This window comes from Jaculus jaculus, chromosome 1 (genome assembly GCF_020740685.1).
Source record: "Jaculus jaculus isolate mJacJac1 chromosome 1, mJacJac1.mat.Y.cur, whole genome shotgun sequence".
NCBI lineage: Eukaryota > Metazoa > Chordata > Mammalia > Rodentia > Dipodidae > Jaculus > Jaculus jaculus.
The window spans coordinates 33,278,400-33,294,170 of record NC_059102.1 but is presented as its reverse complement, the minus strand read 5'-3'; the positions used below and the strand labels follow the sequence as shown (position 1 = coordinate 33,294,170).

The 15,771-nt window shown below is 43.1% G+C and overlaps 2 protein-coding genes across 3 annotated transcripts in view; both read right to left on the bottom strand.

Annotated features, from left to right (window-relative positions):
* Positions 1 to 531: 531 nt before the first annotated feature.
* Npm3 (nucleophosmin/nucleoplasmin 3) lies at positions 532 to 2,865 on the bottom strand. Its single transcript, XM_004659423.2, has 6 exons — positions 2,730 to 2,865; positions 2,363 to 2,448; positions 2,056 to 2,175; positions 1,858 to 1,951; positions 1,085 to 1,209; positions 532 to 987 (listed from the first exon to the last, which is right to left on the bottom strand). Exons 1-5 carry the CDS (start codon positions 2,845 to 2,847, stop codon positions 1,094 to 1,096), a joined length of 534 nt encoding a protein of 177 aa, XP_004659480.1. The 5' UTR covers positions 2,848 to 2,865; the 3' UTR covers positions 532 to 987; positions 1,085 to 1,093.
* A 1,080-nt stretch (positions 2,866 to 3,945) lies between these two features.
* The window catches only part of Oga (O-GlcNAcase), a 62,131-nt gene continuing 50,305 nt past the window's right edge, over positions 3,946 to 15,771 (bottom strand). For both annotated transcript variants that reach the window (XM_045146582.1, XM_045146575.1), the window contains exon 17: positions 3,946 to 6,049. In XM_045146582.1, the coding sequence (XP_045002517.1) occupies positions 5,913 to 6,049 (137 nt within the window). In that variant the 3' untranslated portion in view covers positions 3,946 to 5,912. The remainder of the gene's footprint in view (positions 6,050 to 15,771) is intronic.

Here is a 15,771-nt window from a genome sequence, read left to right as displayed (position 1 = left end):
ACCCAATCTGGCCACTTCCCTCCATCTGGTCTTGGGAATCAGGTTTCTAAGGGCCTAGCTCTGTTCAGCATGCCTGAAAGACCAAAGGAGGAGCAAAGACTGGTCCTCAGCCCACCTCTCGCAGGCTCTCTCGGGGTGGAGCCCCTCATGGGGCTAGGGATGCACATTCCTCAGGCTTCTTAAGCCTTATCTGCCCCCTGCCCATCAGCTTGAGTGGTGACAGAGGCCCAGACCCCTTGTTTGGAAGTTGATAACCTCCTGGGACAGCCCTCCCCCACCTGCAGGGACTGAAAACAGGCTGGATGCGGAGGTCCCCCTTGGACAAGGCAGTAAGGGCTTAGGCCAGGTTCTGGCCCAAGGCCCAAAGGATAGCAGGATCCCACATTTCTAGACCCTCCCCTAGGACCACCCTTTGTGCTGCCACAGTGCCACCTGGCGTTCCCCAGGGAAATACCATTCCAACATTCCAACATGGGAAAAAGCCACACAAATGGGTTGAAAAAGAAGAAGAAAAAAACCAAACCCACACTATTTTATTCATTTAAACCTTTATCTAGAAATGTAAAAAGTGTAAAAGTATAAAAAAAAGTGTTGTTCTGAACTTCAGATACTTGTTTTTTTGGCACGGCGCTGGGAACTGAATCTAGAGTATCACACATGACACGTGCTAGTCAAGGGCTCCCTCTACATTAAGCATTCCCAGCTCCAGACACTTACAGTCCTTTCTTGTGAGCAGGTGACAAGAAGCAGGTCAGGATAGGAGTGAAGAGATCCTCCCAACCCTTACCGAAAGGGGAAGACCCAGGCAGGGTGTAGGACAACAAAAGGGCCCCTCAAGAGAATGCACCCTTCTCTTCCAGCACCACCAGCCCAATTCCCTCCCACCCCACAACCCCTTCCCCAGACTCTCCTCTTCAACAGAGAAGAAACTTTGAAAATTCTTGAAACTTTTCCAGGAACATGGTGCATAGCAGGCAGCTACCTGAGCTGAGAAAAGCAAGTAAGAGGTCAGTACTTGGGCACACACCTGCTCCTCCTACGTCCTCTCCCAGACCCTACTGAGAAGCCCTCCCCTCCTACTTACCAAAGAGGGCTAGGGCCTGCCCCTGTACTTTTTGGCAGCAAGGATGGGGCGTAAATTAGCTTCCTCCTCGTCACTCTCTTCTTCCTCACTCTCCTCTTCTTCAGAAACATCATTGCTTAAAGTCACTGGACACACAAGCAGTAAGGGGAGGGAAGGTTAAAGCCAAATACCTTTCACATCTCAGGTCACTTATTCATGCCCTGGGGGCTGGGCTAGCAGGGAACCTCACCTCCTAGAGCTCATGGTTTAGATGGGAAGAACCTCAGATCCTTTACTAAATGAGAAAAAGTCAAAGGAAACCAGGCATGGTGGTGCACACCTGGAATCCCAGTACTTGAGAAGCCGAGGCAGGAGGATCAGAAGTTCAAGGTCAGTGTCAGCTGTACAGTGAGTTCAAGGACAGCCTGGGCTACCAGAAACCCAGCAGGGGCAGAGAAACACAAAGAAGCTGTGGAAGTTGGGACAGGTCACATGAAAGAGTTACAACAGGAAAGCCAGGCTTGGTGCCACATGCCTTTAATCCCAGTGCCTGGAAGCCAGAGGTAACATGATCATCTTGAGTTCGAGGCCACCTGAGACTACATAGTGCCTGGGCTACAGTGAGACCCTACCTCAGAAAACCAAGAGTTCTAACAGGCTTTAGTGGAACAGTGCGGAGGGCACTCTCTCCAGCATAGCCTGAAGTATGGACGGGGGATATGCCAGGAGATGAGGTTGGTAGCTAGGGGGCAGGAGTGTCGAAGGCAGAAGAGAGGGCCCGCCCCTTCTCTCACCAATCTGATGCCGACCAGTGATGCACACTGGGCCAGAGCCCGACTTGAGGCGGAAGGTTACAGGTGGTTGAAGCTGGAAATCGTCCAGACTGAGCTGGGGGACAAGTACGAAGGTCTGGGTTACTCCAGTCCCAACCCATCTTGGGGTGAGTGCTTAGGTCTTCAATGACTACCCCAAGGCATGGGTGGGGAACTTACCATGGGCTGACAAGACAATTTGAGATTGGCCACAGGGACCGCAATTTCCTGGTGATCATGGTTCCGGGCCACAACTTCCACCACGTTACACTCATCCTTGGCCCCCTCAGTGAGGCAGAGCTGAGGAAGATAGACAGGGCCTCAGGGTTCCTCAAGTGAGGAGTGGCACCACAGCTGAGGACATCTTACCCTAGAACTTGCTCAGCCTCAGAGGTCCCGGATCAGGGGACCAGAGAAGCAGGAGCCTATTGAGGGTTGCCTGCCGTGGAGGTCCATGCATCGCCAACCCCTTCTCCTTATCCCTTACCATAGTCAACGCCAGCACATGTTCCGTGTCGTCCTCTTCCTCCACCTTGAAGGTGAAGGAGCGGGTGTGGCTGGAGAGTTCACAGCCTGGAAGAGACGGTGGGAGACGGGTGATGGGCAGCCGGGGTTTCACCACCGCCTAGCCCATGGACAACCCCGGGCGGAAGGACCGGCTCTTCTCGCGGACATCTGCGAGGCCAGGTGCAGCGCCGCCGAGTACATCCGGACCAGTCTCGCGGCCTGCTAGGACCACGTAGGACGCCTCTCCCCCGCACCCGCGAGACCCCTCGGCCCACCCACGTCGCCCAGACCTCCGCATGCACGTTCCCATCCCCAGTGCCACCCTCGGCCCCCGCGTTCTTCAGTACCGAAGAAGAAACTATCCATAGCAACCGGCGCCGGGACCCGCAGACCCCCGACACCCCCCGCCCGGACTCGGCTCTCCTGACTCAAGAAGGATAAGGCGGCGGCGGTGCCGGCGGCCATGCTGAAAGGACCGTCCGAAGCCCCGCCCTCGACGCGCGCGGAGCGCCACGGCCTCAGCCAGTTCCGGCCACGCCCATTAAAGGAGCCGCGCGGCGGCGCTCGCAGCACCGGAACCGCCCAGGTGGAGCAGCGGCTGGACCCGCGGCCAGCCGGGAGGAAACCACCGCAGGAGCATAGCTTTCCGTTCTCATTCCCACGGTTTTGAGAGTTCCCGTTTTCTCCTGCTCTTCGCATCCAGTCTCCCTTTCTCCCGGCCTAGGTAAGTCTTCGTTACAGGGGCACAGATTAAGTATGAACTTTGCTTACCTTTCCCAGTAATATGGGGTTCAGAGCAGCAACTACTAAGTGAAAGAGGCAGGTAAGAGACGGCGCGCCTGGGCCTCCAGCCGCTGCAGTAGAACTCCAGCTGCATGCGCCACCTTGTGCAGCTGGCTTACATGGGTACGGGGGGGGGGGGGGGGGGAACCGAACCTGAGTCCTTTGACTTTGCAGGCAAGCGCTTTACCCACTAAGGTATCTCTTCAGCTTTTTTAAAAATGGCGTTCGCATTTGTCGTCTTGGAAGGCGTTAACGACTTTCAGTTTAGTAATTTCCACCGATATCCTTCTATCCTGTTAGGTGTGCGTCTATCCTAAATGTTTCCCACAACCATCTCTCCAGATGGTGTCTTCCTTTTTATGGCGGGTTGCCAACACTTGGTTAGCCCAGGACTACTTAGCTTGGGTGTGGGATTCAACTGTTGCTCCTGGCACACTCATTTTTCAAACCAGTTCACGAACATTACTGTGCTTTGAATTCTCTCACAACACAACTTGGGTTATCCCCCTCCCTCCATGTTTTTGCTTTTGACTAGTCATGCTAACCAAACCATGCTCCCCCTATTCTATAACTGGCACAAACTCAGTGACAGCCCTATTTCACATCCAGGTTTCTAACTGTGGCAAAAGAGTGGCTTGTTTTAAAACAAATCTGCTTTCCTGAAGAGAATCTGGAAGTAAACTCTAACTTGGAACAGCTGTGGAGAGAAGTACCTGGCTGAAGTCAAGGCACTAAAGACCAGAGAAAAGGCAGTAGGCAGACAGTATGACACCACACACATTCACTTCAAGTTTTATTTTGCCTCTTGCAGGTCTTCAGATAGTTTTACATTCCATTTTCTACAGGAACTGATCTGTGACTCAAACAATGAAATGTCATTCCAACCTTGATAAATATTCATAACCAGAGAAGATAGCATAGCACTTTATCCTAGAGTGATGACATACAGACCTGGGCATCTGTCAAGACATGTGACCAGACGACCAGCCAAAGTGATTATTAAAAGCCAAGATAAAACCAAAGCAATTTATTTAAAAATTCCTGATTCCCTATGAAGTTGACTCAAATCAACCAGATCATTAATGCTGTAATTGTCACTAATGCCTGGGATGTAGTCAAAGAGAAAGCTGAGTACACTCTTAAACATGCTTAAACAACAGCTTAATAGGGACATTCCCCTTCAACTCAGCCTTCAAAAATACAAATTTGCCTTTAGTTTTCTAATATCTATCAGTTAAGAGAGGATTCTTTCCTCATTCTCATTCAGCACACCCTAGGCCTCAACTGGGAGTTACTAGGCACCACTAGGTGTAATGCTAAATTTAAGACTTAATCAAAGCCCCACACTGGCTCTTAGAAGGAAATGTTTCAAGTTTCCTACTTAGTCCTTCTGTCCTCTCTCAGTTCAAAGTTACAAAGCTGTTATAAAACTGTAGGGAAGCAAGGTAACAAAATATTGGAAGGAATCTATGGAGAAGTTAGCCAGCCATGATAGAAAGAAAATGAATTCTGCAGATTACCTGTCAGCTTCATGCTCAGGACCCTTAAGAACACCAAATCTAAATTAAGATACATTAAGTTTTTAGAATCTATGATTAAAATAGAAAGAAACCATAAATCATTGGTAAAGTGTGCTCATTCTTTCTTTAAAAATTAGATACAAACATGCAAGAATTAAAGACTCTGATTGCATTAAACCAGTAGTAACATGTCTTGAGATTAAGTGAAACGCATCTAAGGGCAAAAGAGATCAGTCCCTTTACCCTATTTGACAGTGATATCAAAACTAACATTTCACATGCTGATCTGCTATTGAGGTTAGTTTTCAAAAGTCCAGAAGTGACTGCACTTTCCTTGAGTCCTATACAAAATTAGCCACTCATACCCCAAATGGTCATGGCCTAGCCCTATGTGGGAGGCACTTTAAAAATAAAACTTTTTTTTTTATGAAGAAAAAGACAAAGTAAAGAAAATCTACTTTTCATGAATTTACATTATTGAAAGTGCCATCCTAAACCAACACCTTTCGTTTTCAAAAGGAAAAATTTACAAAACCAGTAAATAAAATGAACAGTCAAGTTACAGCTAGTTTATATACACAGAAATTTACAAGTTTGTCAATTTTAGGCTTTTGCCATAAACAAATGCACATTTGTCCCTACAAAGCACAACATGCCTGAACCAATAGCACTATAGGAGACAATTGGCCGTGGTTTTATAAAAAGCAGAAAAATTGCCCCCAATTGAAATAATTTATTCAGCTTTACTAATGCCAACACAAAACCCAATTGGAAATTTCACCTTGAAGCTTCTTAAATCCACTAAATCTTTGTCATCTCTGCCATGCCTCCAAATAATAAGAGACATTTCATTCAGTAAACCAAGGACAATAACATAAGTGATTTTCATTACTCTTAGGAGAGAAATGCAACCACACTGGATGCAGAAAATAGTGCTGACTATATTTATTGAAGACCCTCTTCCCTCTAAGCCCATGTAAGAGTCTTGGCACCTAACAAAAGACCCAAGAAGGGCACACCTATTTCACACAGGATATGCAGCACTGCTATCTTCTTCCAACCAACAAGCAGTTTGAAGGAGTGATGGGTGAGTTCTACATAGACGTCTGTGTCCAATACAATTGGCTGATTTGTGGCTGCTCCACAGGCTGAACTGTGTGAAGACCTCAACCACCAACCACAAGGTGGAGTTAAGAGACTTTTAACAGTTCACAGTGCCAACGAGTATTACAGGCTTCGGCCAAGTATAACCACATCCTTTGGAAATCCTTCCATCTTTGCAATTTCAAAACAGCCTAACTTGCTGTAAAATTCCAGAATTCTTTTATCATCAGGTCTCACTTCACAGAAAGCTCCCCGGGAACCTAAAAATAAAAAATTTTAAGATATAAGTCACTTTATTAGCAAAACTATGGATATGAATTATAAATCATTAAATATAGATTATGGGTTTGTCTGTATCAGTCTCTAAATCTCATATCACAATTTTTTATTTTTTTGTTTTGTTTTTGAGGTAGGGTGTCGCTGTAGCTCAGGCTGACCTGGAATTCACTATGTAGTGTCAGGGTGGCCTTGAACTCATGGTGATCCTCCTACCTCTGCCTCCTGAGTGCTGGGATTAAAGATGTACGCCACCACACCCGGCTTCGTATCACAATTTAAAGAACATATTTTACTTATTTGCCTGAGATTACACAGTAAATTCCAGGTCAACCTGAGCTACAGTGAAACCCTACCTCAGGAAAAAAAAAAAAAAAAAGGACTGGAGATGGGCTCAGTAGTTAAAGGCACTTGCTTGCAAAGTCTGTTGGTCTAGGTTTAGTTTCCCTGTAGTCACATAGAGCCAGATGCACAAAGTGGTGCATGCTTCTGGAGTTCGTTTGCAGCTTGGCAAGAGGTGTTGGTACACCCATATTCATTCTCATTCTCATTCTCTCCCCCGCCCCACAAATAAATAATAGTATTTTTAAATAAAAACTGGGCTGGAGTGATGGCTAAGCAGTTAAGGGGTGCTAACATGGGAAACATGAGGACACAGGTTCAATTCTACAGTATCCACATAAACCATACACACAAGGTGGTGCATGGATCTGGAATCCGTATGCAGTGGCTAGAGGCCCTGGCGTGCCCATTCTCTCTGTATTGTCCTGCCGCTCCACCTCATTCCTGAGACTAAAGAATGAGTTCCAGGTCAGCCTGGGCTACAATGAGATCCTACCTCAAAAAGTCAAAAATACAGCCAGAGAGATGGCTTAGCAGTTAAGGCACTTGCCTGCAAAGCCAAAGGACCCAGGCTCAATTCCCGGGGACCCACGTAAGCCAGATGCACATGGTGGTGCATGCATCTAGAGTTCGTTCACAGGACCCACATAAGCCAGGTGCATGCATCTGGAGTTCATTTGCAGTGGCTGAAGGCCCTGACACACTCATTCTTTCTCCCATTCTCAGAAAAAAAAAAAAAAAAGCCAGGCGTGGTGGGTCATGCCTCTTAATTCCAGCACTTGGGAGGCCGAGGTAGGAGGATTTCCATGAGTTCAAGGCCACCCTGAGACTACATAGTGAATTCCAGGTCAGCCTGGGCTAACCTTACATTGAATGACACCCCCCCCCCCGCCTCCACAAAACAAAACAAAAAACAGAAGGGCTAGAGAGATGGCTCAGCAGTTAAAGGCACTTGTTTGTAAAGCCTGACATCCTGGGTTTGATTCTCCAGTACCTACATAAAGCCAGATGCACAAAGTGGGGCAGGTGGGTGGGGAGGGAATATACAAAAGAAGCAACATGTAGCCCTTAAAACTACAGAAAATAAATCTTATAGCATAAATGTAAAGAAAGATACTGAGTTTGTTTATTTTTTTAAAGTAATTATTTATTTGTAAGCAGAAAGGGAGAGAAGGACTGAAAGAATAGGGCCTCTAGCCACTGCAAATGAACTTCAGATGCATGTGCTACTTTGTGCATCTGGGTGTACGGGTTCTGGGGAATCAAACTTGCTTTGCAGGTGAACACCTTAACTGCTAAGCCATCTCTCCTGCTCCCCCCACCCTTTTAAAAAATATTTTTATTGTGAACAGAAAGCAAGAATGAACACACCAGGACTTCTAGCCACTGCAAAAGAACTCCAGACACATGTACCACTTGGTTTGTCTGGCTTTACATGGGTACTGGGGACTTGAACCCCAGCTGGCATGCTTTGCAAGCAGGGAGAAAGTTAGAGTTTAGTTAAAAACTCAATTCTTCCAGGCATGGTGGTGGCACATGCCTTTAATCCCAGCACTAGGGAGGCAGAGGTAGGAGGATCGCTGTGAGTTCAAGGCCACCCTGAGACTACATAGTTAATTCCAGGTCAGCCTGGACCAGAGTGAGACCCTACCTCCAAAAACCAAAAAATAAAATAAAATAAAATTAAATAAATAAATAAATAAAAGAACTCAATTCTGCGCTGGAGAGTACAAAGCCAAAGGACCCAGGTTTGATTCCCTGGGACCCATATAAGACAGATATACAAGGTTGCACATGCGCATGGAGTTTGTGTGCAGTGGCTGAAGGCCATGATGCACCCATTCTCTGTATCTACCTCTTTATCTATCTCTCTCAAATACATAAAAACACTCAATTCTTACATCACTAATAATTCAAATAAAAAGCCATAATCCAGGCACAGTGGGATGTGTCTGTAGTCGCAGCTACTCAAGAGGACTAAGCAGGAAGATTACTTGAACCCAAGAGTTTGAGGACAGCTTGAGCAGTATGATGAGGCACTGTCACATGCACCAAAAAACGGTACAGTGGGCTGGAGGGTTAGGGCTTGACGGTTAAGGTGCCTGCTTGAAAAACCAAAAGACCCAGGTTCAATTCCCCAGGACACACGTAAGCCAGATACACAAGGTGACATGTCTGGAGTTTGTTTGCAGTGGCTAGAGGCCCTGGTGTGTCAATTATCTCTCTTTGCCTTTCTCTCTCAAATAAATGAATAATAATAAAAAAAAGACTGGGAATGGGCTGGAGAGATGGCTTAGCGGTTAAGTGCTTGCCTGTGAAGCCTAAGGACCCCGGTTCGAGACTCGATTCCCCAGGACCCACATTAGCCAGATGCACAAGGGGGCACACACGTCTGGAGTTCATTTGCAGTGGCTGGAGGCCCTGGCACGCCCATTCTCTCTCTCTCTCTCTCTCTCTCTCTATCTATCTATCTATCTATCTATCTATCTATCTATCTGCCTCTTTCTCTCTCTGTCACTCTTAAATAAATCAAAATGAACAAAAAAAAAAAAAAAAGACTGGGAAGAAGAGGAGTATAAAGCTCAAGACTAGCCTGGAACTCATGACAGTCTTTCTGCCTAAGCCTCATAAATACTGGAATTACAAGCCTGAGTCTCTACACCTGGCATCTAAACTATGGTTCTAAGGCCAGGCATGATGGCCCACATATCCTTAAGTAATCCCAACACATGAGAAGCTGAGGCAGGAAGACAGCGGAGTTTTAGGCAATCCTGGGCTACATATACATATAAAGATCCTTTCTTAAAAGGTTAAAAAAGCCAGGTATGGTGGTGCACGCCTTTAATCCCAGCACTCTGGAGGCAGAGGTAGGAAGATCGCCATGAGTTTGGGGACTACCCTGAGTGATTTCCAGGTCAACCTGAGCTAGAGTGAGACCCTAACTCATAAAAAAAAAAAAAAGTTAAACAAGTAATTAAAAACTGTAGCAGTGGGTTAAGATGGAGGTATAGGAGCCATGCCAAACCAGCCCAGGGAAGGATTTAAGCAAAACCCCAGCAAAATACACTCTTCTTCTGAAAAGTGAAGGAGTATACATTATTCTTAGACACAGCGGAGAAGCCGGAAAAACCAAGATCCACCAGAAAGGAGGAAAATGGCCAGAGTCCCACTGAGGTACTCATGGCCTGCGATCAGCATGCCAAGAGGCAGGAGCAGCAGAGAGCAAACAACAGATTTTTCAACTCCATCAGCCTTCTTGCAAAGTTAAGAAACCTGAAGGAAAGACAGCTAGATCAAGCTACTGAAAGTGCGAGCAACTCCAGAAGTCTGAACTCCCCCACCACCCACCATCAGAACTGAATACCTCCAGCATTCGGCCCCCAGTGGCAGCACAGCTGAATAGACAGCACACCACGGAGTTATCAGGTGGGCACTCAGCATTGGTGAGACTGGAAACCACATCAAAAGGTAATGGGGCCCACAGACAAAAAAATAAAAAATAAAGGTACATAGGCCTGCATTGGAAGAGCTAATCTCTTTCCTTGTCAGGGCAGGTTATGGGTTATATATTCTTGGTTAACTTTACCATTTTCAAATAAGCTATATTTGGGGGTTGAATATTATTGCTTTGATGCTTTCATATTTATAAGGACTTTGTCTTTTGCTTCTGTCATTATTGGGGGCAGGGTCTGATCCAGATCCAGGTTGACCTGTAACCCAATTCAGAACAGAAATCTCTACCTCCCAGCTGACAAAAATCACGGGTATAGAACACACACTCTTAGGGACTCTGGCTTTATAAGACTGACTGACTGTTTTAATCCCCACAATTGCACACTTTGTGCTGGTTTTTACTGACTCTGTATATTACTCAGTTGAAGTTCAGAATTTGCTAGTAAATTATTCTACCCAGTCCACTAGAATACTTGAATACTTGCTCAGCAAACAATCTCAACACCTAGGATTACTTCTGTGGCTTGATTGGGGGACAAGAGGTACACCTGGCACCTTGAACATATCCTGAGGGTATATAGAGGTGGATTGCCACATCTGGGAACACTGCAGATAAGTAGAAAATCCAAGCATCAAATCAGTTCAGGATGCAAAAGTTGCTACAATACAAGAAACAAGAATCAGGCAGTACAGACCCACCAAAAACTATAAATCCATCAGAAATGATCACCAATGAGACTGTTTTAGATGAAATGCCTGACAAAGATTTCAAGGAAATGATGGTATTATCCTCAAAGAAATCAGAGAAGAAATGAAGGGAATCAAAAAAGAAAACAAAGGAATGAAAGAAGAAAACTTCTGAAAGAGAACACAGGAAAACAGCTTAATGAGATAAAGAGAAATGAGTAAGGAAAAAGAAATACTAAAGAAAAACCAGGCTAAAATCCTAGCTCTGAAAAATATAGTCAGTGAAATAAAAAACTCAAAAGTAAGAATTCAGGGTACAACAGAAGGAAAAGAATTTCAATCTAGAGGCTTAGTAGGTGTTTTCAACAAAATTGTAAGAAGCCGGGCATGATGTCACACGCCTTTAAACCAGAACTTGGGAGGCAGAGGTAAGCAGGATCGCTGCGAGTTCGAGGCCACCCTGAAACTACTTAGTGAATTCCAGGTCAGCCTGGGCTAGAGCGAGACCCTACCTCAAAAAAACAAAACAAACAAACAAACAAAAAAAAAACAGAAAAAAAATTTCCCCAAATTGAGAAAGAAAATGCCAATGCAGATACAAGAAGCTTTTAGAACATCAAACAGACAAAACCTGGAAAGAACCTCTCCTTGCCATGTTGTAATTAAACTACTAAACACACAAACCAAATATATTGAAAGCAGTTAGAGAGAACAAGCAAATCACCTACAAAGGCAAGCCCATCAGAGTAACTGCAGATTACTCAACACAAACTTTAAAAGCCATAAGGGTTTAGAATGATGTATTCCAAATTCTGAAAGATCAACTGTCAATCAAGACTACTTTATCCTGTAAAGCTATCTATCCAAATTGATGGAGAAATAAGGACATTCCACAACAAAAACAGGCTAAAGGAATTTATAACAACTAAACCAGCTCTTCAGAAAATACCTGAAGGAATTCTTCATACTGAAGAGAAAGCAAAACACACATGAGGAAATAGGAAAAAATAAACCACACCCAAATAAGAGTTAAAACAAATGAGTAAAGGGAAAACAAGAAACACTACAAAATAAGAACAACGGTAAGAATAAATGAATAACTTTCAATAATAACTCTTAACATCATTGGCCTCAATGCACCAATCCAAAGACACAGGCTTGCAGACTGGATTAAAAGGTAGGATTCTGCCATTTGTTGCCTCCGGGAAACTCATCTCTCAATAAAAGATTCGCCTTAGGATGAAAGGATGGAAAACGGTATTTCAAGCAAATGGGCCTAGGAAAGAAGCAGGGGTTGCTATCCTAATATCTGACAGGACAGACTTCAAACCAACATTGATAAGGAAAAATAAAGAAGGTCATTTTATACTGATTAAAGGAACACTCCAACAAGAGGACATTACAATCCTAAACATCTATAGACCTAACATGGGGGGCTCCCAGTTTCATCAAACAAACACTATTAGACTTGTTCACAGATAACATCACACACAGCTATAGTGGGAGACTCCAATACCCCACTCTCATCACTGATAGGTCATCCCAACAAAAAATAAACAGAGAGGCACCTGGACTAAATGAAGTCATAGAAGAAATGAACCTAAGAGATATCTACAGAACATTCCATCCAAATGCTGCAGAATATACACATTTCTCAGCAGCACATGGGACATTCTTTAAAATAGCCCAAATATTAGGACACAAAGAAAATCTCCACAAATAGAGTACAAACTCTACCGACCACATTGGGATTAAACTGCAAATCAGCAACAAGAAAAGCTACAGAAAATATAGAAATTCATGGAGACTTAACAGTTCACTGAAGAAGTCAAAAGGGAAATCAGTAAATGCATAAAATCAAATGATGATGATAATACAACATACTAAAACCTTTGGGATACAATGAAGACAGTGCTAAGAGGGAAATTTGTAGCTCTGAGTGCCTATATTAAGAAATTAGAGTTCACAAATAAACAATTTGTTTCACCTTAAGGCCTTGGAAAATGAACAAGGCAAAGCAAAAATCAGTAGACAAGAAGAAATAATAAAGATTAATGAAATAGAAACAAACAAAATCCAAAGAGTCAATGAAATAAAGAGTTGGTTCTTTGAAAGGATAAACAAGACTGATAAACCCTTAGCAAATTTGACCAGAAGAATGAGAGAAGACACAAAAATTAATAAAATTAGAGATGAAAAAGGCACCATTACAACAGATAACAAAGAAATTCAGACTATTACAAGGTCATACTTTATATACCTCTAAGTTTGAAAATCTGAAAGAAATGGATGATTTCCTTGATTCATATTACCTACCAAAATTAAATCATGATGAGATAAACCACTTAAATAGGCCTCTAGCAAGTACAGAGATCAGAGATACAGAAAATTATAAAAAGTCTCCCAACTAAAAAAAGCCCAGGCCCAGATGGATTCACTGGTGAATTTTACCAGACCTTCATGGAAGAACTTAACACCACTGCTTCTCAAACTTTTCTATAAAATAGAAAAGGAAGGAATTTTACCGAACTCCTTCTATGAAGCCAGTATCAACCTCATATCAAAACCAGACAAAGAGAGAACAAAAAAGGAAAATTACAAACCAATCTCCCTCATGAACATAAATGCAAAAATTCTCAACAAAATATTGACAAACAGAATACGAGAATCTATCAACAAGATTATTCAATCTGACCAAGTTGGCTTTATCCCAGGGATGCAGGGATGGTTCAACATATGAAAATCAATAAATGTAATACATCATATAAATGGTCTTAAGGACAAAAATAACATGATCATCTCAATAGATGCAGAAAAGGCATTCTACAAAATCCAACATCCTTTCCTGGTAAAAGTATTATAGAAACTGAGAATAATAGGAACATAACATAATAAAAGCTATTTATGACAAACCTACAGCAACATAATACTAAATTAAGAAAAACTTGAAACTTTTCCACTAAATTAAGGAACAAAACAAGGGCATCCACTGTCCCCACTTTTATTTAATATAGTACTAGAAGTCTTAGCTATAGCAATAAGGCAAGATACACTCATAGAAGGGACACAAATTGTAAAGGAAGAGATCAAATTGTCACTATTTACAGATGATATGATTCTATGCATACAAGACCCTAAAAACTCTACCAGCAAACTGTTAGAGCTGATAAACACTTTTAGCAACATAGCAGGATACAAAATAAAACACAGTGAAATCAGTAGCTTTCCTATATACTAACAACAAACATGCAGAGGATGAAATCAGGTAATCTCTCCCATTCACAATTGCCTCAAAAAAATAAGTAAATAAAGTACCTTGGAATAAACTTAACCAAGGAAGTGAAGGACCTCTGCAATGAGAACTTTAAAACACTCAAGCAAGAAATTGCAGAAGACACAAGGAAATGGAAAGACATTCCATGTTCTTGGATTGGAAGAATCAATAATGTGAAAATGTCAACCTTAAAAAAGCAATCTACACATTTAATGCAATCCCCATCAAAATTCAATGGCATTCTTCACAGGAATAGAAAAAAATGATCCTAAAATTCATTTGGAAGCACACACAAAAAAACCCAAAAAACAAAAAAACAAACCTAGACTAGCCAAAACAATTTTCAGCAACAAAAATAAGGCTGGTGGTATCACCATACCCAATTTTAAGCTACATACAAAGCCATAGTAACAAAAACAGCATGGTATTGGCACAAAGACAGACACGTAGATCAGTGGAACAGAAAAGAGGACCCAGATGTTAATCCAGGCAGTTACAGCCATCTGATTTTTGACAAAAATATTCACTGAAGAAAAGACAGCCTTTTCAACAAGTGCATAAGAATCAAATCCAAGTAGATCAGGGACCTTAATATTAGACCTGAAACTCTGAAATTGCTACAGGAAAAGGTAGGGGAAACTCTTCAACGTATTGGCACAATGAAGTTTTGGTCAACAGTAAAGAAAAATGAAATTTGCAGGGAAATGGATGGATCTGGAAAAGATTATTATACTAAGTAAGTTAACCCAGGCCCAAAAAGCCAAATGTCACATGTTCTCTCTCTTATGTGGATCCTAGCTACAAATGTATAGACTTGTGTGTGATCTGGAACCAAAAATCAGTAACAGAAGCCCATAAGCTAGAAAAAGGCTATAAGGGAAAGAGGAGAGGGAAGGTCTTAAGGGGATAGTATTGTATATATGTAAGTAGAAGAACAGATTACAGGGAAGGGAAAGGCCTAAACCGGTTCAGGGGAAGAGATTGTATAAAAGAAAGAGGGGAGGGTCTATCAAAATTCAAGATATTCTGAGTAAGACATATGAAAATCTACTTGCTTAAATAATGGTACATCCAGAAACCACAGATTGTTACTAGAAAATTTTCAGTGCCAGGGATGGGATACTTTCCAGTGAGTTGTTGGCCAGGGAGGTCCCTGTTGCCTCCAAAACATTACAGGCTATTGCCAAGGCCCTTGGTTTCCCATGAGAAAGAGATGATAAGACCCTATTGCTGAAGACTTCATATGCCTGAGCAGCACTCACTGAGAAATCAAGCTTGTGCTGACCAGAATACCTCCTCCCTGTAGCCCAGACAAACGAAAGCTGGAAAAAGTTGCACCGTATGTAGCCTTATGGGAGACAGAAGTCATCAGCGGTGAAAACAGTTGACACTGGAAGCTTCAAGTTTGGCCAGATAGGCCAATGACCAAACGAGTGCAATAGTGCCATGTCTGCTCTGGGGAAAACCAACCATTCTCTAATTGGACTGAAAGCCCGCTCTACACATGCCTGGTACTGAAAACCGAATCAAAAGCCTATGGTAGGAGAGATCATGAGGCTTCGGGGTATGAAGCCTGCTCTTGACTGGATAAATGCATATATTACTCTTACCAAACTCCCCTGAAAGCACTATACTTAATGTTCATAGTCATATACTACTGCTACTCTCACTTGTGGTTAGAGAAGCTTCCCTTTTCAGATGGCGATGACCACTGGGATGACCTAAAAGGCAACACAGTACTTAAAAGAAGGGATGGAAGAGTATCCAGCACTGAAACATCTCACACCCTCCAAGGTTCAGGTCAGGGTCCATTGCAGAAGAGGTGGCAGAAAGTATGTTAAGAGCCAAAGGAAGGGTACCACTCCTTACATATATCTGTCCAGACAGAAACTGGCCTTGACATCCACCACCTCACACTGCCTAGCAATACCTACAAAAGACCTTCACAAT